General features: G+C 37.7%; 1 protein-coding gene across 1 annotated transcript in view; it reads right to left on the bottom strand.

Moving 5' to 3' along the window:
- Positions 1–5,582: 5,582 nt before the first annotated feature.
- Positions 5,583–21,949, bottom strand: part of LOC130905095 (synaptic vesicle 2-related protein-like) — a 29,432-nt gene continuing 13,065 nt past the window's right edge. Inside the window, exons 8-16 of the mRNA XM_057818124.1 lie at positions 20,954–21,079; positions 20,758–20,886; positions 15,832–15,905; positions 11,956–12,032; positions 11,784–11,888; positions 11,607–11,718; positions 9,177–9,258; positions 9,023–9,112; positions 5,583–6,694 (exon numbers count right to left, since the gene is read on the bottom strand). Of these exons, the coding sequence (XP_057674107.1) occupies positions 6,566–6,694; positions 9,023–9,112; positions 9,177–9,258; positions 11,607–11,718; positions 11,784–11,888; positions 11,956–12,032; positions 15,832–15,905; positions 20,758–20,886; positions 20,954–21,079 (924 nt within the window). The 3' untranslated portion in view covers positions 5,583–6,565. The remainder of the gene's footprint in view (positions 6,695–9,022; positions 9,113–9,176; positions 9,259–11,606; positions 11,719–11,783; positions 11,889–11,955; positions 12,033–15,831; positions 15,906–20,757; positions 20,887–20,953; positions 21,080–21,949) is intronic.

Here is a 21,949-nt window from a genome sequence, read left to right as displayed (position 1 = left end):
ACGGATATATACATTCAACATACTCTACATAAGTACTGTACTTGTTTACTATAACAATAAATCAAGATGGCATTAACATTATTAACATTCTGTTAAAGTGATCCATGGATAGAAAGACTTGTAGTTCTTAAAAGATAAATGTTAGTACAAGTTATAGAAATTTTATATTAAAACCGCTCTTAATGTTTTCGTTTTAATAAAATTTGTAAAATGTTCAATCAAAAAAATAAACTAGTAGCTCGCCATTGTTGATGTCAATAATTACACAATGCTCATGGTGCTGAAACCCATAAAATCAGTTGCACCTAAGCGCCAGCAGAGGGTGACAAAACACCCCAAAAAAAACACAAGTGACAAGTAGACATGACACTGTGCTGTCTTTTTAATCCGTTTGAGCGGGGCATGTGTGTTAAATATTTTAACGTGATTAATTTTTAAAAAATCCTTTAACGCCCGTTAACGCGATAATTTTGACAGCCCTAATTTAGTCTAGGGCTGCAGCTATCGAATATTTTAGTAATCGAGTATTCGACAACAAATTCTATCGATCGAGTAATGAGATAAAACATTTTTTTTTTTTTTTTTTTTTTTTTTTTAGGTAAGGAGCAATTATAAACATACATAAGAAAACAAGACATTTCAACTAATATTGAACCATTTTCAGTCGATCAATGTCTTTATTTTCGATGTACATTGTTGAAAACAGCCAACAATTTCATCTCACAAGTGACTAGAAAAAAAACAAAAAAACTTTTTTACTGTTTTTACTCAAAAACCTCTTATAAATCTTACATCTTATTAAAAAAAAAAAAAAAAAAATCTTATTTCTTACCTAAAAATTACATTACGCTTGATAACACACTAGGGCTGCAGCTATCGATTATTTTAGAAGTGGATTGATCAATGAACTAGTTAGTTCGACTAATCGAGTAATCGGATGAACATGAAAAAATTAAAATACCTGAGCTGGGCCTCAAACGGTATATAAAAAAAAGAAATAAATAAGGATCTACTTATGCACAACAAAAGAACAATTGGCTACCTTACAAAGAAAACTTCCACTAGCTTAAATGCTAGAAAATACATTTATTTTATTTTATTTTTTTTAACAATGCTCTTAACAAATGGTTGACACATATTACCACAAAAATTGGCTAAATATACCTTTAAACTAAATTACGAATGCCCATTAAAAAACATTAGCTCAAACAAAAATCTAGCTTATGTTGGTCTTAACAGGGAGCAGCTGGATTTGGCCATGTAAAATGAGGCAGACTAGAGGGCAGTGTATCCACCCAAATCAATAAAACTAAATGCAAACACTTTCAGAAACAAACCATTATACCGTCGTTGCAGCACTAATTTAGTCATAAGAATTTCAACGTAAAAAGCTCTTTATTGTGGTGAGGTAGCACCACAGTGACTTAAAGATGAGCAGCACATTCGACATATTTACAGTACGTAAAATAAATTACACTCCCCCCCCTTTTTTTTTTTTGTTTGTTTGCTTGTAACCAAGGGTCGAGACTGTTTTACGTCCAAATCTAAAGAATTCAGGGATTTAAACATTTATTCACAAGAATTTCAACGTAAAAAGCTTTTTTGTTGCGGTAAGGCGGTGCCACAGTGACTCAAAGACGAGCAGCACGTTCGACATATTTACGTAAAATAAATAATACTGCCCCTTTTTTTTTGTGGTGTTTTTTGCTTTTAACCAACAATCAAGACTGTTTTACATCCATATCAATAAAGAATTGAGGGATTATTTACGCATTTATTCACATAAATTTTCAACATAAAAACCTCTTTGTTTCCACTTGCTCAGCTTTGACGGATATAGCCCCCCTGTTAATCATCCCTCCCACCCCGTCAATACCATTATGAAGTCTATGGCAGTTGATAATTATTTTGTTCATCGATTAGTTGTCGATTACATGTGTCGGACCTACTTGTCACGTTATTCTTGTTACATTAAAAAATGTACTCAACCAAGGTGACTACACAAAACAATACCTCTAAATGAAAATAAACAAGTTATGAATAAAAAAACTAACAGTTTGTTTACATTAACATGAAATGGAAAATACAGAAATAAAACAAATACACAGTTAGCCCAGTTTATTTATTACAATGATCACAACATAAAAGTATACTGTACTTATATACAATATGGCAGATATAGTTTTGGCTAACAGCATGATTGCTTGAGCCATTTTTTAACTTTGAAGATATAGAACTCTACTAACTAAATCCCTTTCCCCCCCAAACTGATACATGTAACCCAAGGGCGTAGGTTTGCCTAGGGACGGTAGGGACAAAACACTACCAACTTTTTAGGATGCTTAAATTGTCCCCACCAACTTTTAAGCAACCTTATTTGCATTATATAATGTTTTCAGTTATATAAGTTATTTAGATTGTCTTCCCATATGTTGTAACGATAGAATTGACCCTGTGAATGTGAAAAGTCATGGTTGTGAAAGTGGGAAACGCACAGTTATTTTTACTACTTAAAGTTTAGCATTACCATTACATTAAACTGTGTGAACTTGCTAACCTGAGTAGGAAGCTGCTTAGGAGAACTGTCCTCCTGTGTGTGTGTTTTCTACGACATTAACGTTATATTAAACTGAGGAATATAGTGAACTCTGCTCAGCTGTAAGAAATGTAGTAAGCCAAGGTTTACCCCCTTCTCCCCACTTTTCAATTTTTATTTTGCTTATATGGTCTTATAGTAGCCCAAAGGAGCTTTCATTTTTTATTGAGTTTGGCTGTGCTTGTGGACAAAAGCAGTACTGTTTTTCCTGCAGGAAGGCTCCATTTTTATCTATTTTTGTTAGACAATTTTGAGTGGTATAAAGACAAATGTTTTTTTTTTTGCATTCCTGGATAGTTAAGAGATGATTAACAATTATTATTATTATTATTATTATTATTTTTTTTTTTATTCCAGCAGCGTGGCCTTGTGACGTCACCGCCCTGCGACTTCAACAACAATGGCGACCTAGTAGTTAAAATAATTTGACAAATTTTATTGAAACGAAAACATTAAGAGGGGTTTTAATATCAAATTTTCACATTGATTTTTAATGGCAAAAAAAAAACAAAAAACCCAATGTCCCCAAATCAACAGGAATTCCATTGACGCTTATGGAGGGTGCTGCCATTAACGGCCATGGACGTCCAAATTTCCTATTCATTTTCAATGGCATTTACTTTGTCTAATACCGTTGACAGCCATGTGTAATGATTCTATTGATGCTAATGTACTTGGATGCCATTTACGCAAATGTAAGTTGATGCCATTGATGGCCATGGACGTCCAAATTTCCCATTCATTTTCAATGGCATAAAAAAAAAACAAATATCCTCAAATCAACAGGAAATAACCAGATATCAATAGAACGTAACCCCCAAATGTTCCCAAATGATCTGGTATGACCAGGCCACGCCCCCCAAATGTCCCGAAATGACCTGATATGACCAGGCCACGCCCCCTCAATGGCCCCAAATGACCTGATAGGCCTAGGCCACGCTCCCCAAATGTCCCCAAATGACGTGATATGACCAGGACACACCCCCTAAATGTCCCCAAATGACCTGATATGTCCAGGCCACGCCCCCCAAATGACCGAATATGACCAGGTCACGCCCCCCAAATGTCTCCATATGCCCTGATATGACCAGGCCACGCCCCCCAAATCTCCCCAAATGACCTGATATGACCGGGCCACGCCCCCTAAATGTCCCCCAAATGACCTGATGTGTCCAGGCCACGCCCCCCCAAAAATGACCTGATATGCCCAGGCCACGCCCCCCAAATGACCTAATATGACCAGGACACGCCCCCCAAATGTCCCCAAATCAACAGGAAGGCTAGGTTCATACTGCAGGTCTTAATGCACAAATCCGATTTTTTGTCATATCTTTTTTTGGCGTGCCCGTTCAGACTGCCTTTGTCCATTGAGACCATTCAAGTATTACGCATGCGCACTAATTCGCAGTCCGACACACGCTGAGCAAGTAGACCCGCATGCGCAGAAGCATCAAAACAAATGACCACACATGCTGGCTGTCATCCGTCATTCCAGGGATATCATATTTTGCTTTTTAAAAAGAGGACACAAATAACAGACATAAATAATCCCAGTTTAGGCTTATATTCAAAGTATATGGATGGATAGCATGCACGCACTGTCCGTGCATGTCACACGCACATATGGGCAGTTTGCCCCGACTCTCGGCCGTGTAAGCAATGTTGAAATATTGCTTATATGGAGCAGACAGAAAACCGATCATTCTCAGGCTTATCCTCAACCCATTTTTATTTTTTTTATGACTGTTGTCAAGTTCGACCCTTCCTTAAACGCCGCGTTCAAGGCAAGCTAGCCGCTAATGACGCACAGCTGCACCGCTACCGTAGCGTCTCTCTCGCTTTTGATGACGTAATTGCTGCATGAATTGCGATTTGAGAGACTGGACAGTACAGACCGCCGCGACAGTCTGGAGAAATGTGGCCCAGATCAGATTTGAACCACATACGAAAGTGACCAAGATCGGATTTGAAATGGTCCAGTTCTATGCGACTTCTCACGTTCAGAACGTCAAGTTAATACCTCACTCGAGTCGGAAAAACACACGAAAAAATCGGATTCGTGCATTAAGACCTGTAGTATGAACGTAGCCGAAGTGAACTGATATTGTCCCCGAAATGTCCCCAAACCAACCTGGGCGGGGCTAAGATCTGTATAGCCACACAGGAAAGACCCAGAGTAATTTCTCAAGAAATTGCAGTTTGTTTATCATAATTCGTACTAAGATTTATCTTTTAAGAACTACGTGTCCTTCTATCCGTGTTTCTTTTTAGACATTAGACCCCAATCACACTGATAAGCCGCTTAATCTTTTCAACGAAAACGTGCCTAATATTGCTAACAATCGTCCCGCTTTGTGTTACATCTAGGGCTGTCCCAAACGACTAATTTTCTCCCGATTAGTCGACTAATCTAATAATTATTTTTTTGTTTTTTTTTGTTTTTTTTACTAATTTAGCAATGAAATTTTTGTTGACGCTTATCAATTCACAAAAAACATATTGGAACACTCAAATTATTTATTAAAGTACAAATAAACACGTAAATAACAATAATACATCACAAATAAACAATGAGTTCAAATGCTGATAGAATTAACTAGTGTAGCATCCCGATTGAAAAGATGGTCTCTTAAACTGATGGTTTACAACTTTTATTCCATGTGAACACACTGTAAGAGCTACGGTGCACACAAATAAAGCAACAAAATTAGAAATTAACAAAAACTTTTCACCTTTTTCCTTTTAAACCTTATTTATATATAGATGAATTGCCTATATGAATTGCCTTTACCTTAATTTATTACCTTATCATTGACAATCTCTCCCTTGAGTGCAATATCTGTATATTCTGTATATATTTATGACCTTTTAACCTTATATAATTTTCTATACCATAAATTAAACCATAACATGAAATAAACCTTTCAATTAGCATTAAGAACAATACTAATAGCACTTATAGGCCCATTGTCAATGAAACATTATTATTTAGTAAGGCGACAGCACCCTCTGGTGTACAAAAAAAAAAAAAAAAATACAAACTGCGTGAAGGCGCTTGAAGTGTTTATTCACGGCCGACGTGCAGCCAAGCTTGGCATTGAAGAGACAGGACAGAAGAGTGTACTCTCCTTTGTTTCTATGAAATAAGGCAATGTTTTGGACACTCTGGTGCGCTTTTTTTGGCTTTGTGCCGCTTTCCCCGCTTGCAAACAGAGCATCCGACATTCTAACTTTCCACGCATATATTTTTTTAACCCTTCATTAACCTTCGACGGGATGTTGTGCTCGTCGACGGATTTACGTCATCGATGACGTCGACTATGTCGACTCGTCGGGACAGCTCTAGTTACATCAGTAAACCAGCGAGCACTGTTAGCATGATATAAGGTGGCATACCAAGCTGCTCAGTACAAAATTAACCTCACACTGTCCAATAACACAGTCGTTTTATTTCTATTCATTTTTGTTTTTTTCTGTCAAATTTTTTGGAATATTGTAATCTTGAGTTATTGTTTCCAATTCCTGCCAATTTATAATTATTTATTGATTTTATTAAATTAGATTTTTTTTTTAGTATCAAATGGTCAAAAAATTTACCTTGAGTGTATTGTTTGGATGTGACTTTTTTTAATTCAGGCAAAGATGTTTTTTTAAGATGCGCTCATAGTATATATATATTTTTAATTTATATTTAATATTTTTTACACAGCTATAAAGCCTATTTACAGTAGCGGCAGAGAGCTGGCGGGGGCCCGAAACGTTTGAGTCTTCCTGACGGAGGCGTAACAGAAAATAATCGAGAAGCACTGATGTAATGAAACATAATTGCGAGGCAGGAAAAATAAGTAGCGTAACAAAACTTTACAGATAAAAATTGTTCGCTAACCCGCGATATTTACTGTAAATTTCAACATAAATAGTCCTAGGGAACTTAACTGCATCTTGCAGCCCGTTGATGAGCGAACCACTTTAGGCCTCGGACTCCCGGAGGCTCCTTCCTGATGTCTCGATGGGAAGCAGCAGGCACGCGCACCCGGCCAGGAAAGAGCAGACGCAGTACGCGGCTAGCGTCAAGGACGCCGACTGTCTGAGCAGCACCTTGTGTCAAAACACTTCAAATGTCAATAGCAAAACATGGCACGCTTCAGCTTTTGAAACTTTGTATTGGAGCTCATACTAAGGCCAGGCGATTATATGATCCCTGATTAAGGAAAAACGTGTTCCTGTTAGCTTAATGCTAATATGCAATGGTAAATGGTGTTATACTTGTATAGCGCTTTTCTACCTCTCAAGGTACTCAAAGCGCTTTTACACTACATTGCCATCTACCTACTGGTGACACAGCACCAGGAGCAATGCGGGGTTCAGTATCTTGGTCAAGGATACTTAGGCGAGTTCATCAGGGTGGAGAATCGAACCCACAGCCTCAGGGTTGGGGGACAACTACTCCACCACTGAGCCACGCCAACCCAATGGAAGAGGCCTTTGATTCGCCAGCAAAAATTAGCATTGCTTTGCTGTTAGCTTTATACTAACATACAATGGGAGACAAAATTTGCAACAAAATTTAGCTGTATTTAACTCATATGATCATTGATGAAGATAAATGTGTTCCTGGAAAAACATGTTAGCTTAACGCTGATCAGCAGCGGGTAGTAACGCGTTATATGTACTCCTTTACATTTACTTGAGTAACTTTTTGACAAAAACGTACTTCTAAGAGTAGTTTTACGAAGCTATACTTTTTATTTTTACTTGAGTAGATTTGTGAAGAAAAAAACGCTTCTCTTACTCAGCTACTTTGGGCTACACATGAGTCGTTACATTAGATTTATTATTTTTTTGCCAGGGTAGAGACGTGCCTAGTGTAGGGTAGCTAAGAAAAAAACTACTATTGTTTAAAAAAAAAAAAAAAAAAAAAAAAAATCCAACAAATATATAAGCAGTTACTCACAATGTCACTCATTACGTGAGTATTCTTTTCACCAAATACTTTTTACTTGTACTTGAGTATATTTTTTAGACGACTACTATTATAATGTTATTTTGAAGTAACGCTACTCTTACTTGAGTAAAATTTTTGGCTACTCTACTCACCTCTGATGCCGATATACAATGTAAAACAAAATTTGCAACAAAATTTAGCATCACGATATTTAATTTCCTGAAAACCTGTTAGCTTAATGCTAATATACAACGGAAGAGGCCTTTAATTCGCCAGCAAAAATTAGCATTGCTTTGCTGTTACCTTTATACTAACATACAATGGGAGACAAAATTTGCAACAAAATTTAGCATAGCATTGCGCCATTTCACTCGTATGATCATTGATGAAGGTAAATGTGTTCCTGGAAAAACTGTTAGCTTAACGCTGATCAGAGGTGGGTAGTAACGCGTTATATGTACTCCTTTGCATTTACTTGAGTAACCTTTTGACAAAAATGTACTTCTAAGAGTAGTTTTACGAAGCTATACTTTTTCTTTTTACTTGAGATTTGTGAAGAAAAAACGCTTCTCTTACTCAGCTACTTTGGGCCACACATAAGTCGTTAACATTTTTCCTCTTTATTCTACATATTAGATTTATTATTATTTTTTGCCAGGGTAGACGTGCCTAATGTATTTCCGGGGTAGCTCAGAAAAAAATACTATTGTTTAAAAAAAAAAAAAAAAAAAATCCACCAAAAATATAAGCAGTTACTCACAATGTTACTCATTACATGAGTATTCTTTTCACCAAATACTTTTTTACTTGTACTTGAGTACATTTTTTGGACGACTACTTTTACTTTTGTAATATTATTTTTGAAGTAACGCTACTCTTACTTGAGTAAAATTTTTGGCTACTCTACCTACCTCTGATGCTGATATACAATGTAAAACAAAATTTGCAACAAAATTTAGCATCACATTGCGTTATTTATTTTGTATTGTTGAGAAAAATGCATTCCTGAAAACCTATTAGCTTCATGCTAATATACAATGGAAGAAGCTATTGGCACATAAACAAATAGCAATGCGTTGCGCTAATAAATAGAACAGTCTTTATTGTCATTGAACAAGTACAACAAAATTGGTCATATGGTCGATTGAGAAAAATCTGTTCCTGAAAAACCTGCTAGCCTAATGCTAAAACACAATGGTAGATGCCATTGATGCGATGTCAAAAATTAGCATTGCGCTATTTAAATGTTATGATCATTGATCAAGAAAAATGTTCCCGAATAACCTATTAGCTTAATGCTAATATCCAATGGAAGATGCCTTTGAAATGTTAACAAAAATTAAAACTGCATTATGCTAATTCATAAGCTCGCAGATCAAAGAAAAACGTGTTCCTGAGAAACCTGCTAGCTTACTGTGGTTAATTTGATAACAGATTAATTGGGCCAGCCCTAACATAGATATTTAGATATCTTTTCTTACCTGTGCCACAAAGGGTGTGAGGAGGGCGCCCACCCTGGACATAGCACTGCACGTGCCAACAGCAAATGCTCTGGTCTCAGTGGGGAATACCTGACAAAGCGGAGCGGCCATTTTTATATTGGAAGTGAACAACGTCAGGATAGCGTCTGAATACCTCTGGTGTATACACAAAAACAACTTGAAATCCACCCGAGATGAAGGCTCTTCCAATGAAGATGAAGATAGTGAGAGTAATCCTGGAAGGGGAAACGCAAACACATTTTTTTGCGTTTTTTTTTTTTTTTTTAAACAAACATCCTTAATCATGTCCAAAGTACAGTTAATGCTTTACTACCCATTTTCATTATTCTTTTGTCAAATTTACAGTGTCAAACAAAACTGTGCCACGAACTACACTCAAAGCAAACCGGAGGCCAGTGTAGTTTTTTGTCAACGATCAATTTTTTCATGACACGTAACGCGCCAAAAACATGTCTTTTTTTCATCTGACAAGACGAGAACGAAACGAAGATGCGCCATGGCTTCCGTCACATGTTCGCAACATAAGCGGATTTTAAGAGGAGGCCAGGCCCCCCCGGTGACCCAAAGGTGTCATTGCATGTAATTGACTATATATACTGTATAAGTTGTAAAGAAATAAAACTGCAACAAAAATGAATGAAATGAACAAAAAAAGATATTTATAATGGGTCAAAATGATTTTTCAAACTGACCATGTGACTAGCAACTTAGACGGTCATCTGCTTTGCATATAGTTTTCAAAAAAAAAAAAATAGGACATGGCAATTTTATTTTTCAAATAATTTTTTTTCTTTGACTGAAAATATTGTTTTTGATTGAAAATATTGTTTTTGATTGAAGCAACTTTTTGGGGGGATTAAATGATTTAGACACAAATATCCTGACCTTAATATGGCTCAAACACAAGAATGATTGCTTCATAGAAAACTTTTTGGGTGAAAAATTAAGTGTTCAAATGCAAATTTTTCAATCTAAAGTATTTTTTTCACATTCAAAAATTTTTGCATGATTGAAAATTTTCTTTTTTTTTTTTTCCTTTTTTTTTAATTGAAGTGATTTTTTTTTTTTTTTTTGAAAATATGTATTTTTTTTGAAGAAACTTATTTTTTTGATTGAATAATAAAGACAAAAATGTCCTAGCCAAAATGTGCCCCAAACACAAATCAACATTATTTCAATCAAAAAGTTGCATTAATCAAAAAAAAAAAAAAAAAAAAAAAAAAAAAACAGCTTTTACATGCATTTTTTTGAGTTCCAAATGTATTTTTGCATTCAAACAATTTTTTTTTGATTGAAGCGACTTTTTGGTTGAAAATATATACAGTGGTACCTCTACATACGAAGTTAATCCGTTCCAGGAGCTTGTTTGTAAGTCGAAATGGTCGTATGTCGAGCAGGATTTTCCCATAGGAATACATTATAATTCCATTAATTCGTTCCACAGCCCAAAAACCTGCACTAAATCCTTAAAAAATACTGCTGGTACTATTACAAATGGCAATTACATATAGCAAAACAAATAAATAATAAATAAAAATCGGATTAATAATGTAATAATAATAATAATTCCTGTAATAGTGTAACGAAACGGGTTCTAATAAGGCGGACGTTTTTTTCTGTACCTGAAGGCACCGTGGCGCTGACGTGACAAAGAGGGAGGGGAGCGGGTGAAAGTTTACTTTCGCTTTCAATGCTTTCTTGAGAACATCGTCAATTGCGGCAGACAGCAGGCGTTTTGTGTTGAATAAGTTGTGAAAGAAATGATGAAAACGTGGCGAAGCTGGCGATTTCTCTGGAGATGTTACCACAATAAGAATTGTCAGCTTAACTTATAAAGACTGGCGAACGATGGTCGGAGGAGGACCGTGGAGATGTATTGTTGAGCCATTTCACGGATGCCCACCCTACGCTCATATTTTTCTGTCATTTGCATCTTCATTTAGAAGGTAAGCGTCAACTTTTTCCTTGTTTCACCACCTGTACCAACCTTTTCTGAAACCTGTGTTGATTTGTCACACAGGAAAATCCGCCGTGCATTCGTCTGCGGTGCTGCCATTGTCGTCGTATTTCGAGCATGTCGTCGGATGTAGAAACAAATGGCGAGTCAAATTTTACGTCGGATGTCGAAAAGTTCGTGTGTCGAAGCGATCGTATGTAGAGGTACCACTGTATTTTGATTGAAGCAACTTTTTTTTTTTTTTTTTTATTGAAGCAAATTTTTTTTGATTGAATAATAAAGACAAAAATGTCCTAGCCATAGTGATCTTTAAATTCCCTAAAATGAACGGAAAGTGACCTGTAAATCGCCCGAAAATCGAAAAGACTGGCAGCGACACCTTTTTTAAAACGATATATTGTTTCTTCGCTGCTGAATCTTAATAACCTTTTGGGATACAATATATGACGATATATCACCATTTCGATATTTTGTCACGCCGTTAATTGGGATATCCTCAAAATTCGGTGGCTCGGACTCACTCGCAAAAATATGTAATCGAGGCGTCCTTAATACACGACAGTATATACTATTAACTGTGGTAGCCTAGGTGCGCACACACATTACCTCCCGATACAGGCGTACAAGGGCAGGAGGCTTAGACTGAAGATGAAAAAGGGCAAGGCCATGCTTTTCTTCCTGCCCAGACAGTCCACCGTTCCCAGAACAACAAACAGACCTGACAGGAAAAACACTTTCGATTATTCTCGTTCAACTCGACGCAGTCACCTGGGAAGATTTCACCTGGGAACTCGGCCAACGTCGTCCATAACAAGTCTTTGTAGTCCTGTGATGTCAGCAATTTGCATTCCAGACTACAACTGGCTTCAATTTTGGCCCCCTGAGTGGCTGTCACATAGATTGAGATTTTGACGCTCATGAGCCAGAGACAAATGTGGCGCAGGCTGCCACTTACCGCCGCACGAATCTCCGGATTGGAACATCTCAGTTGTCAGCAGGATGATTCCGTAATAGGTGAAGGAGAATGAAAACCTTGACATTCAAAAGTATTCACACAAAATTAAACGGAATTAAATTAAACATTTAAAAATTGAAAAATATTTTTTTTTAAAAATCAATGAGTACACAAAAACTTAAATTGGGAAATAATTAAAAGGTGTACACACAATGCAAAATGAATTCAGAATACTTTAAATTCAAGGAGGAGACAGTTGCTAAATTTATGCATAAATTGTTCATAAAATGTGGTGCTGTTACATTGTTTTATAGGACATGTTTGTGTGGTATAGTATTAGTCTAAGGCAGGGGTCGGCAACCCAAAATGTTGGAAGAGCCAAATTGCTGCAAAAAACAACAAATACAGTGGGGCAAATAAGTATTTAGTCAACCACCAATTGTGCAAGTTCTCCCACTTGAAAAGATTAGAGAGGCCTGTAATTGTCAACATGGGTAAACCTCAACCATGAGAGACAGAATGTGGAAAAAAAAACAGAAAATCACATTGTTTGATTTTTAAAGAATTTATTTCCAAATTAGAGTGGAAAATAAGTATTTGGTCACCAGTGTTGTTAATCTTACTGAAAAAAAGTAATTAATTATAGTTACAAATTACTTCTCCCAAAAAGTAATTGCGTTAGTAACTCAATTACCTGAATGTAAGAGTAATTAGTTACTTTGCAAAGTAATTGGTGATAATTACTTTTTTTTTTCCCTAAAAAACAAACAAAAACAAAAAAACATTGGCCACACTATGTGAAGTTTTTTGTGAAGGTTTTTGGTACAATTGGCCCGAGCCCAATTCTTTACCCTAATTTACCCTTTACCCTGAATCAACTGTTAAAAGTTGTTAAAATTGCTCCCATTTTGCATTAGTTCCTTCTCTCTACTTTCGACGTATGAAAGTTTTAAAACTGTTTCATCATTTAAAGATAGATTCAAGTCAAGATTTTGCCGATTTCGAAGTATTTTAGATAAAACGTTACTTAGGTTCGCTTAGGAAGGTTCTCTACAACAGAGCCGTCCTAAAAAGTCTACTGCTTTAAGATGGCGGCTGTCTACTAACGCATTTAGTGCCATGTCTTTCATTTTGCATCTAGTTATATCTATATACCAGGGGTTCCCAACCTATTCCACTAAGGCACACTGTGGGTGCAGGATTTCATTCTTACCAAACAAGATGACAACACTTTTTCCCCAATCTGGTGTTTTACAAGTGCAATCAGTTGATTGCAGTCAGGTGTGGCTTGTTTTAGCAGAAGCCTCATTGGTTCAACTGTCTCTGCTGGATCGGCTGGAACAAAAACCAGGACCCACAGTGTGCCTTGAGGACTGGGTTGAAAACCCCTGCTATATACAGTACATGTGATATCTACCATGTCTACCATATCTACCATAACGTGCGGGCGTAGTTTGTAGCTATCGGCTACAACATGTATTATTGGAGCTACCTAGCATCGCGTTTGCTCCTCGTCACAACTTTCTTGCCTCCTCCTCACTCCTGATCTGCTCTGTCGTCTCGGTGAGTCCGTCTCCCTCAGACTTTTCGACCAATATAGTAACGCATAGTAACGCATGCCTTTCCATCCTCAGTAACGGTAACGGCGTTGCCAAGATGAGAAAAGTAATTAATTACATTACCCACTACTGAAAAAAATAACGCCGTTAGTAACGCCGTTATATTGTAACGCCGTTATTAACAACACTGTTGGTCACCTACAAACAAGCAAGATTTCTAGCTGTCAAAGAGGTCTAACTTCTTCTTACGAGGTCTAACGAGACTCCACTCGTTACCTGTATTAGTGGCACCTGTTTTAACTCATTATCGGTTCATCAGTCAGTCACACTCCAAACTCCACTATGGCCAAGACCAAAGAGCTGTCGAAGGACACCAGAGACAAAATTGTAGACCTGCACCAGGCTGGGAAGACTGAATCTGCAATAGGTAAAACGCTTGATGTAAAGAGATCAACTGTGGGAGCAATTATTAAAAAATGGAAGACATACAAGACCACCGATAATCTCCCTCGATCTGAGGCTCCATGCAAGAGCTCACCCCGTGGCGTCAAAATGATAACAACAACGGTGGGCAAAAATCCCAGAAACACACGGGGGGACCTAGTGAATGACCTACAGAGAGCTGGGACCATAGTAACAAAGGCTACTATCAGTAACACAATGCGCCGCCAGGGACTCAAATCCTGCGTGTCCCCCTGCTGAAGAAAGTATACGTCCAGGCCCGTCTGCGGTTAGCTAGAGGGCATTTGGATGATCCAGATGAGGACTGGGAGAATGTGTTATGGTCAGATGAAACCAAAATAGAACTTTTTGGGAGAAACACAGGTTCTCGTGTTTGGAGGAGAAAGAATACTGAATTGCATCCGAAGAACACCATACCCACTGTGAAGCATGGGGGTGGAAACATCATGCTTTGGGGCTGTTTTTCTGCAGAGGAACCAGGACGACTTATCCGTGTAAAGGAAAGAATGAATGGGGCCATATATTGAAAGATTTTGAGTGAAAATCTCCTTCCATCAGCAAGGGCATTGAAGATGAGATTTGGCTGTGTCTTTCAGCATGAAAATGATCCCAAACACACAGCCAGGGCAACAAAGGAGTGGCTTCGTAAGAAGCATTTCAAGGTCCTGGAGTGGCCTAGCCGGTCTCCAGATCTCAACCCCATAGAAAATCTGTGGAGGGAGTTGAAAGTCCGTATTGCCCAACGACAGCCCCAAAACATCACTGCTCTAGAGGAGATCTGCATGGAGGAATGGGCCAAAATACCAGCAACAGTGTGTGAAAAGCTTGTGAAGAGTTACAGAAAACGTTTGACCTCCGTTATTGCCAACAAAGGGTACATAACAAGGTATTGAGATAAACTTTGGGTATTGACCAAATACTTATTTTCCACCAAGATTTGCAAATAAATTCTTTAAAAATCAAACAATGGGATTTTCTGTTCCCCCCCCCCCCCCCCCCCCACATGCTGTCTCTCATGATTGAGGTTTACCCATGTTGACAATAACAGGCCTCTCTAATATTTTCAAGTGGGAGAACTTGCACAATTAGTGGTTGACTATATATTTATTTGCCCCACTGTATGTCTGGAGCCACAAAAAAATTAAAGCCTTAAATAAGCCTTATATTGAAGGCAACACATTCTGTATGTATCTATATCATGATTCCCGTATTTTCAGCACTAGGAGGCGCACCTGAAAGCCTACGATTTTCTCAAAAGCCGACAGTGCGCCTTATAATCTGATGTGCTTGTATATAGATAATATTAGTGAATCATGACATTCCGTTTAGCTCAGCTCAATCTTGTGGATGCATAACGCAAAGCAAACCACTATACTACTACTACTGCGCCTTATAATGCAGTGCGCCCAACACATTAAACGGTCATAAAATGAGCCATTCATTGAAGGAGCACATTATACTTCGAGGCGCCTTATACAGTCCCTGACAAACGTTGTCTCTTATCCATTTTATCGATACAATTGCTAATAATCTGACTTTTAATTATTCAATTGGTTTCAGAAATGGCTCATATGAAAGCTAAGACCCTCCCACATGATGTGGAGTGGGTGGCGGTTTATCGTCAGGTGCGCCTTATAGTCTGAATATTACGGTAAATGGCTTACAGCCTCATCCCAGTCCAAATGGATCGGATTTCTTTTGCCGTCAATGGAAGCCAATGTGTTAATGTGATTTATATTAAGCTCAAGCAATCTATCATGAACGACTTATGCAGAAATAAAAGAAATTCCAAAGGGTTCACATGCTTTGTCCTCCCACTGTATGTTAATGAAAGAGAAATGTTTGTCAAGCCAACCATATGAACCAGAGGAGAAGAGTCGTTCTGTAATATTCTTTGGTAAAAAGGTCTTGGAGACGGCCTCGGTTATTCTGCGGCATGAGAACGAAAACAAAAGATTACACTGGAAAGCTTTGTCGTTAGTCATCTTTCTTAGGGCCCGAATGATCAATCGGCTGATATCCGATTAGTTTTCAAAATAATAAAACCCAACCATATTTAGGGCTGTCAAGATTATCGCGTTAACGGGCGGTAATTAATTTTTTAAATTAATCACGTTAAAATATTTGACGCAGTTAACGCACTCAAACAGATTAAAATGACAGCAAAGTGCAATGTCCACTTGTTACTTGTGTTTTTTGGGAGTTTTGTCGGCCTCTGCTGGCGCTTGGGTGCGACGGATTTTATGGGCTTCAGCACCCATGAGCATTGTGTAATTATTGACATCAACAATGGCGGATTACTAGTTTATTTTTTGATTGAAAATTTTACAAATTTTATTAAAACGAAAACATTAAGAGGGGTTTTAATATAAAATTTCTATAACTCGTACTAACATTTATCTTTTAAGAATTACAAGTCTTTCTATCCATGGATCGCTTTAACAGAATGTTAATAATGTTAATGCCATCTTGTTGATTTATTGTTATAATAAATACAGTACTTATGTACCATATGTTGAATGTATATATCCATCTTGTGTCTTATCTTTCCATTCCAACAATAATTTACAGAAAAATATGGCATATTTTATAGATGGTTTGAATTGCGATTAATTACGATTAATTAAATGTTAAGATGTAATTAACTCGATAAAAAATGTTAATCGTTTGACAGCCCTAATATTTAACTAATTTTTCTCAAAGTGCAATTATATTAACTTGAAAAAAAAAAAACACGTCACGTCTGAACACAGCTTGACGGTCACATGTTGACCTTGAGTAGAGCCGGGCGGTATACTGAAAGTTTACCGAAATCCTTCACGACGACCGACGTAAGTTTGACCGTGTCGGTAAATTCGGCAATTTAATACAAAAAGAAAATATAGTCTTTTCATCCCGCGTTGACTGTGTTGTTCTGCTATGTTCATTCCCCTTTAAGAAAGCAGTCCGTGTGCTTACGTATGAAGTCATGTGGTCATCAGGAACTCAAACAAACAAAAGCCTGGTAGGCTAACGCTAGCGGCTATCGCTACAAGCAAACGTGATGGAGTTGGGCTTAAGGGAGCTTCGCCAAACTTTCACCTGACATTAAGCAGACTCCTGGCGGCCTCCAAGCAGTCTTTCACCCCAATTTCAGGCTAACACTAGCGGCTAACGCTATTAAATGAACGTGATGGAGTCGGATAGCGGCTGGAACCTTGTCAAAATGGCTGAACTTAATGAGTGGATTGGGCACGGATCGCACCTAGCAATTAGTATGTCGCGCTATTTTGTATCTGTGTGTGAGTTCTCTGATATCTTTTATGACGGTAAAGCATTCAGCATAAATTATAATGCAACAGTGAAGCCTATAATATGACCCTTTAATGGCCACAGCTATTTTTCTGTATGTGCTTGCTTCATTCTGTGTCATTACTGCCATGATAAAATATTATGTTTAATTGGCAAAAGAGCAATATAGCTTTAATGTGTGTGTGTGTGTGTGTGTGGGGGGGGGGGATCTGTGTGGGGGGTGCATGTGTGCGTGCATGTATTAAAAAATGCTCTGGGGAAAAAAAAACTTAAACCTTGAAGTAAACACATGTGTTAAATAATTATGTCACAGCAGGCATTAACAATAAGTTGAAGTGTTTTGTTCAAACTAAGTCGTTTGTGTTTCAGTGACATGTTTGCACAGTCGTGATATTGATTTTTAGAATGTTGTACATTTTTCAAGTCAAACAAGCTGTTATAAATGTTCATACTTGAATTCTTATGGTTTACAAGAAATTTTTATAAACCGTAATTTTCGGACTATAAGCCGCAACTTTTTCCCTTCATTTTGAATCCTGTGGCTTATAGTCCAGGGCGGCTTATTTGTTGATCTATCTGGGTTAATAGGCAACACATGTCTCCTAGCATGCATTGCAGCGGTACAGATGTAAATAACAAAATGTTCTGTGCTAATTATTTATTCGGTTACTGTTCCAGTTGTTTCATTAAGTGCTAGTTATGGTATTTAGTAACACTTTGAAAGTGGTGTCATAAGAGTGTCATAAGATCATTATAACATGACACTATCATGGCCATTACTGACTGCTTATGACAGTTGTCATTACGTGTCATCCGTGTCATTCAAAAGTGAGATAATTTGCCAGATAACACGAAATGAAATCAGTAAAATCTGTTATAAGTAGAGGTGGGAATCTTTGGGCACCTAACGATTTGATTACGATTACAATTCAGAGACTCCGATTCGATTATAAAGCGATTATTGATGCCCCCCCATTTAAAAAAAAAAAAAAAAAAAAAGTTTTGTATTTTTGTTCCAAAATTGTTCAAAAATCCTATCAGGCTAAATAAACCAAACTACTATTTTAGTATCAAGTTACCGGTTAAAAACAGTAAATAAGATACTCAAGTCCCCATTCTGTATCAGCAGCTTTAAACTACATTCAATTAATTTAATGTTGTGAATCAACCGTTAAAGTTATTAAAATTGCGCCCGTTATTCCATAATTTTCCTCATGTCTACTTTCGATATGTGAAAGTTTTAAAACTGTTTCATCATTTAAAGATAGATTCAAGTCAAGATTTTGCCGATTTAGAGGTATTTTAGATAAAAAGTAATTGGTTCTCTATAACAGCCTTCTAGAGAAGTCTACTGCTTTAAGATGGTGCCTGTTTACTAGCGGGGGAAAGTCTGTCATTTCACATCTAGTCTAGATATATGTGATATCTACCATAGCCGTATGTTGCCGTATGTTTGTAACAACTACCAACTGGGCGCCGTTTGTAGCGGCTGACGGCCGTAGTCAGGTATTTTTTTTTGTTTTTGTTTTTTTTTTTTACCTAGCGGCATTAGCTGCACATGATATTTACTCCCGGTCCGTTCCTCATTGCGTCCCGAAGACCGCGCTGACTGAGTTTTATTTCCGCTTTACCTGGTATAATTCAATAATCGGAATTTGGATGTTTGTGAATCGTTCTCGAATCTTCCACGGCCGAATCGCGAATAATCTAAGAATAGGAAATTTTGCACGCCTCTAGTTATAAGCATTCATTAATGCGCTTGACAGAGCCATGTCATAGTTATGATTGTCTAATGACAGTCTTATGGCACCACTGTCAAATAAAGTGTGACCAAATACCATAATTAGCAAATGATGAAACAACTGGAACAGTAACTGAAGAAATAATTAGCACAGAACATGAATTTTGATTGTTATTTACATCTGTAACTAGAGGCGTGCCAAATTTCCGATTCTCAGATTATTCGCGATTCAGCCGTGGAAGATTCGAGAACGATTCACAAATATCCAAATTCCGATTATTGAATTATACCAGGTGAATTGGAAGTAAAAAACAGTCAGCGCGGTCTTTGGGACGCAATGAGGAACGGACCGAGAGTAAATATCATGTTCAACTCATGCTGCTAGATAAAAAAAAAAACAATCATACCTGACTGCGGTTGACAGCCTCTACAAACAATGCCCAGTTGCTAGTTGCTACAAACAAACGGGCTACAGTAGATATCATAAATATGTAGAACTAGATGCAAAATGACAGACGATGTCGATGTTAGAACATGTATTATTGAACAGAGATGCGAAATGACACTTTCTGGCGTAAGTAAACAGCAGCCATCTTAAAGCAGTATACCTCTCTAGAAGGCTCTGTTGTAGCGAACCTAATTAACTTTGATGTAAAATACTCCTAAATCGGCAGAATCTTGTCGTGAATCTATCTTTAAATGATGAAATAGTGTTAAAACTTTGACACAAGTAGACAGAAGGGAAATTATGGAATAACGGGAGCAATTTTAACAACTGTAACAGTTGATTCACAACATTAATTGAATGTTGTTTAAAGCTGCTGATACAGAATGGGGACTGGAGTATTTTGATTACTGTTATGTTTGTTTACCGTTATATGTTAACTTGTTACTGGAATAGTAGTTTGGTTTAGCCTGAGAGGATTTTTGAACAATTTTTTGAACTAATGTACAAAACATTAAAAAAAAAAAAAGGAGGGGAGGGTGCATCAATAATCGTTTTATTATCAAATCGGAGCCTCTGAATCGTAATCGAATCGTTAGGTGCCCAAAGATTCCCAGCTCGATCTGTAACGCTGTAATGCATGCTAGGAGGCATGTTGGACGACAACAACAGTGTTGACAGCAGGTGGCAGAAGAGGTTGACTGTCTCCCCCAAGGGAGCAATGATGGCCAAATGAAGCTTCTTGAAGCAATAAAGCTTGGCAGCCAATTGATTCAAAGCTTCATGGTGGTTCATTTGGTCTTATGACAGTCGGATGATGCAGCTGTCAAATAAAACGTGACCGGTTAATGTCTTTTGGTGCAAATATCCAACAATACAGTGAGGACAGCCGCGGCTTATCTATGAACAAATGCAGTTTTCGTGTCACATTTGGTGGGTGGCAGCTTAAAATCACGTGCGCCTTATAGTGCAAAAATTACGGTACTTAATGTTTAGACTGCATGTACAATTGTTTAAATATGTTAAATTGAAATCTGGTATATATATCAACGAGAAACAGTTAATTTGTATTTCACGCATTAATTCAGACTTTCAAATTATATAACAGTCCGCTTGGGCGAATTTATCGTCATTTATAGTTATCGAGGTAAATCTGCTCGATTTACATATCACCCAGCCCTAACCTTAAGCCTCACAAATGACACTGAAACAAAAATTTAAAGCACTATGGGAATCTTGTGCCAAATATCAGACTCATATCAGTCGGGCCCTAATTTCTACGCTTAAAACCTGTCTCTCCTTACCTGAACGTTGCAGACTATCCTTCCCCGAGGCAAGGCTTTGCCATTGTGTTTTGCGATGTTCTCTAACGTCGCCATAACTTTGGCTTGGTTTCCGTTTAGCAGGTCAAAGCGAGGACTCTCGGGCAGCCACTGCGTATGAGAAAAAAAATTCTGCTTCTATTCTGTTCTATTTAAATGAACCGATGCATTTCATTACCAAGCAAAAGCACAGAAAGATGGCCAATGGTGTGGCAGAAAGGCCAAGCAGCCATCGCCAGCCAAGGGTGGGCATGACCCACAAGGCCAGGAGAACCTCGCAAACCACGCCGACGGCCCAAAAAGCCTGAAACGCAATAATAAAAAAAAGCTTAGAGAGACTTTAGAAGTATATTCATGTAAAAAAATTAGGACACCCCACTAAATATTCAGTTCTTTAATAAGAAATGTCAAAATACAATGTCTGATCTTGTTTTTCTTTATCTCTGCAAAAGAAAGTGATTTAATTGCAGGTGAACAACAAAAATTAACATTGTTTTACTCATTAAACCAAATATATCGACAAAAATGCATATTCTAACTGAGGAAATAGTAAGGACACCCTACCAATTAATGGCTAGTGTTACCCCCTTTGGCTGAAATAACTTTAGTGAGATGCTTTTTGTAGACATCTACCAATCTTTGACATCAGTCTGAAGAAAGTTTGCCCCACTCCTCAACGCAGAATACTTTCAGCTGTGAGATGTTCGAGGGGTTTCTTGCATGTGCAGTCCATTTCCAGTCACCCCACAGCATCTCAATGGGATTAAGATCCAGGCTTTGACTCGGTCATTCCGGGACTCTCCATTTCTTCCTTTTCAGCCAGTCATTTGTGGATTTACTGGTATGTTTTGAGTTGTTGTCTTGTTGCAGGGTCCAGTTTCGCTTCAGTTTGAATTTTTTTTTTGCGGATGATCTCACATGTTCCTCAAGCACCCTCTGATTCACGATAGAATTACTGGTGGATTCTAAGATAGTGAGCTTGCCAGGTCCTGCTGCAGCAAAGCATCCCCAAACCATGACACTTCAACGCTTCACGCTTTGAGAGCATGTTTGAGGGTCTGCACAAACCTCTCTGCCAAGCCGCTGGTTGCCGGGTGATAGGGAGCAGACTTAATGTGTTGAACCTCATTGGTTTGCAGGAATTCAACCATTTCTTTTGACACAAATTGGGGCC

This window comes from Corythoichthys intestinalis, chromosome 17 (genome assembly GCF_030265065.1).
Source record: "Corythoichthys intestinalis isolate RoL2023-P3 chromosome 17, ASM3026506v1, whole genome shotgun sequence".
In the NCBI taxonomy this organism is placed as follows: domain Eukaryota; kingdom Metazoa; phylum Chordata; class Actinopteri; order Syngnathiformes; family Syngnathidae; genus Corythoichthys; species Corythoichthys intestinalis.
The sequence above is the reverse complement of the archived record's forward strand: the minus strand, read 5'-3'. Positions and strand labels throughout refer to the sequence as shown.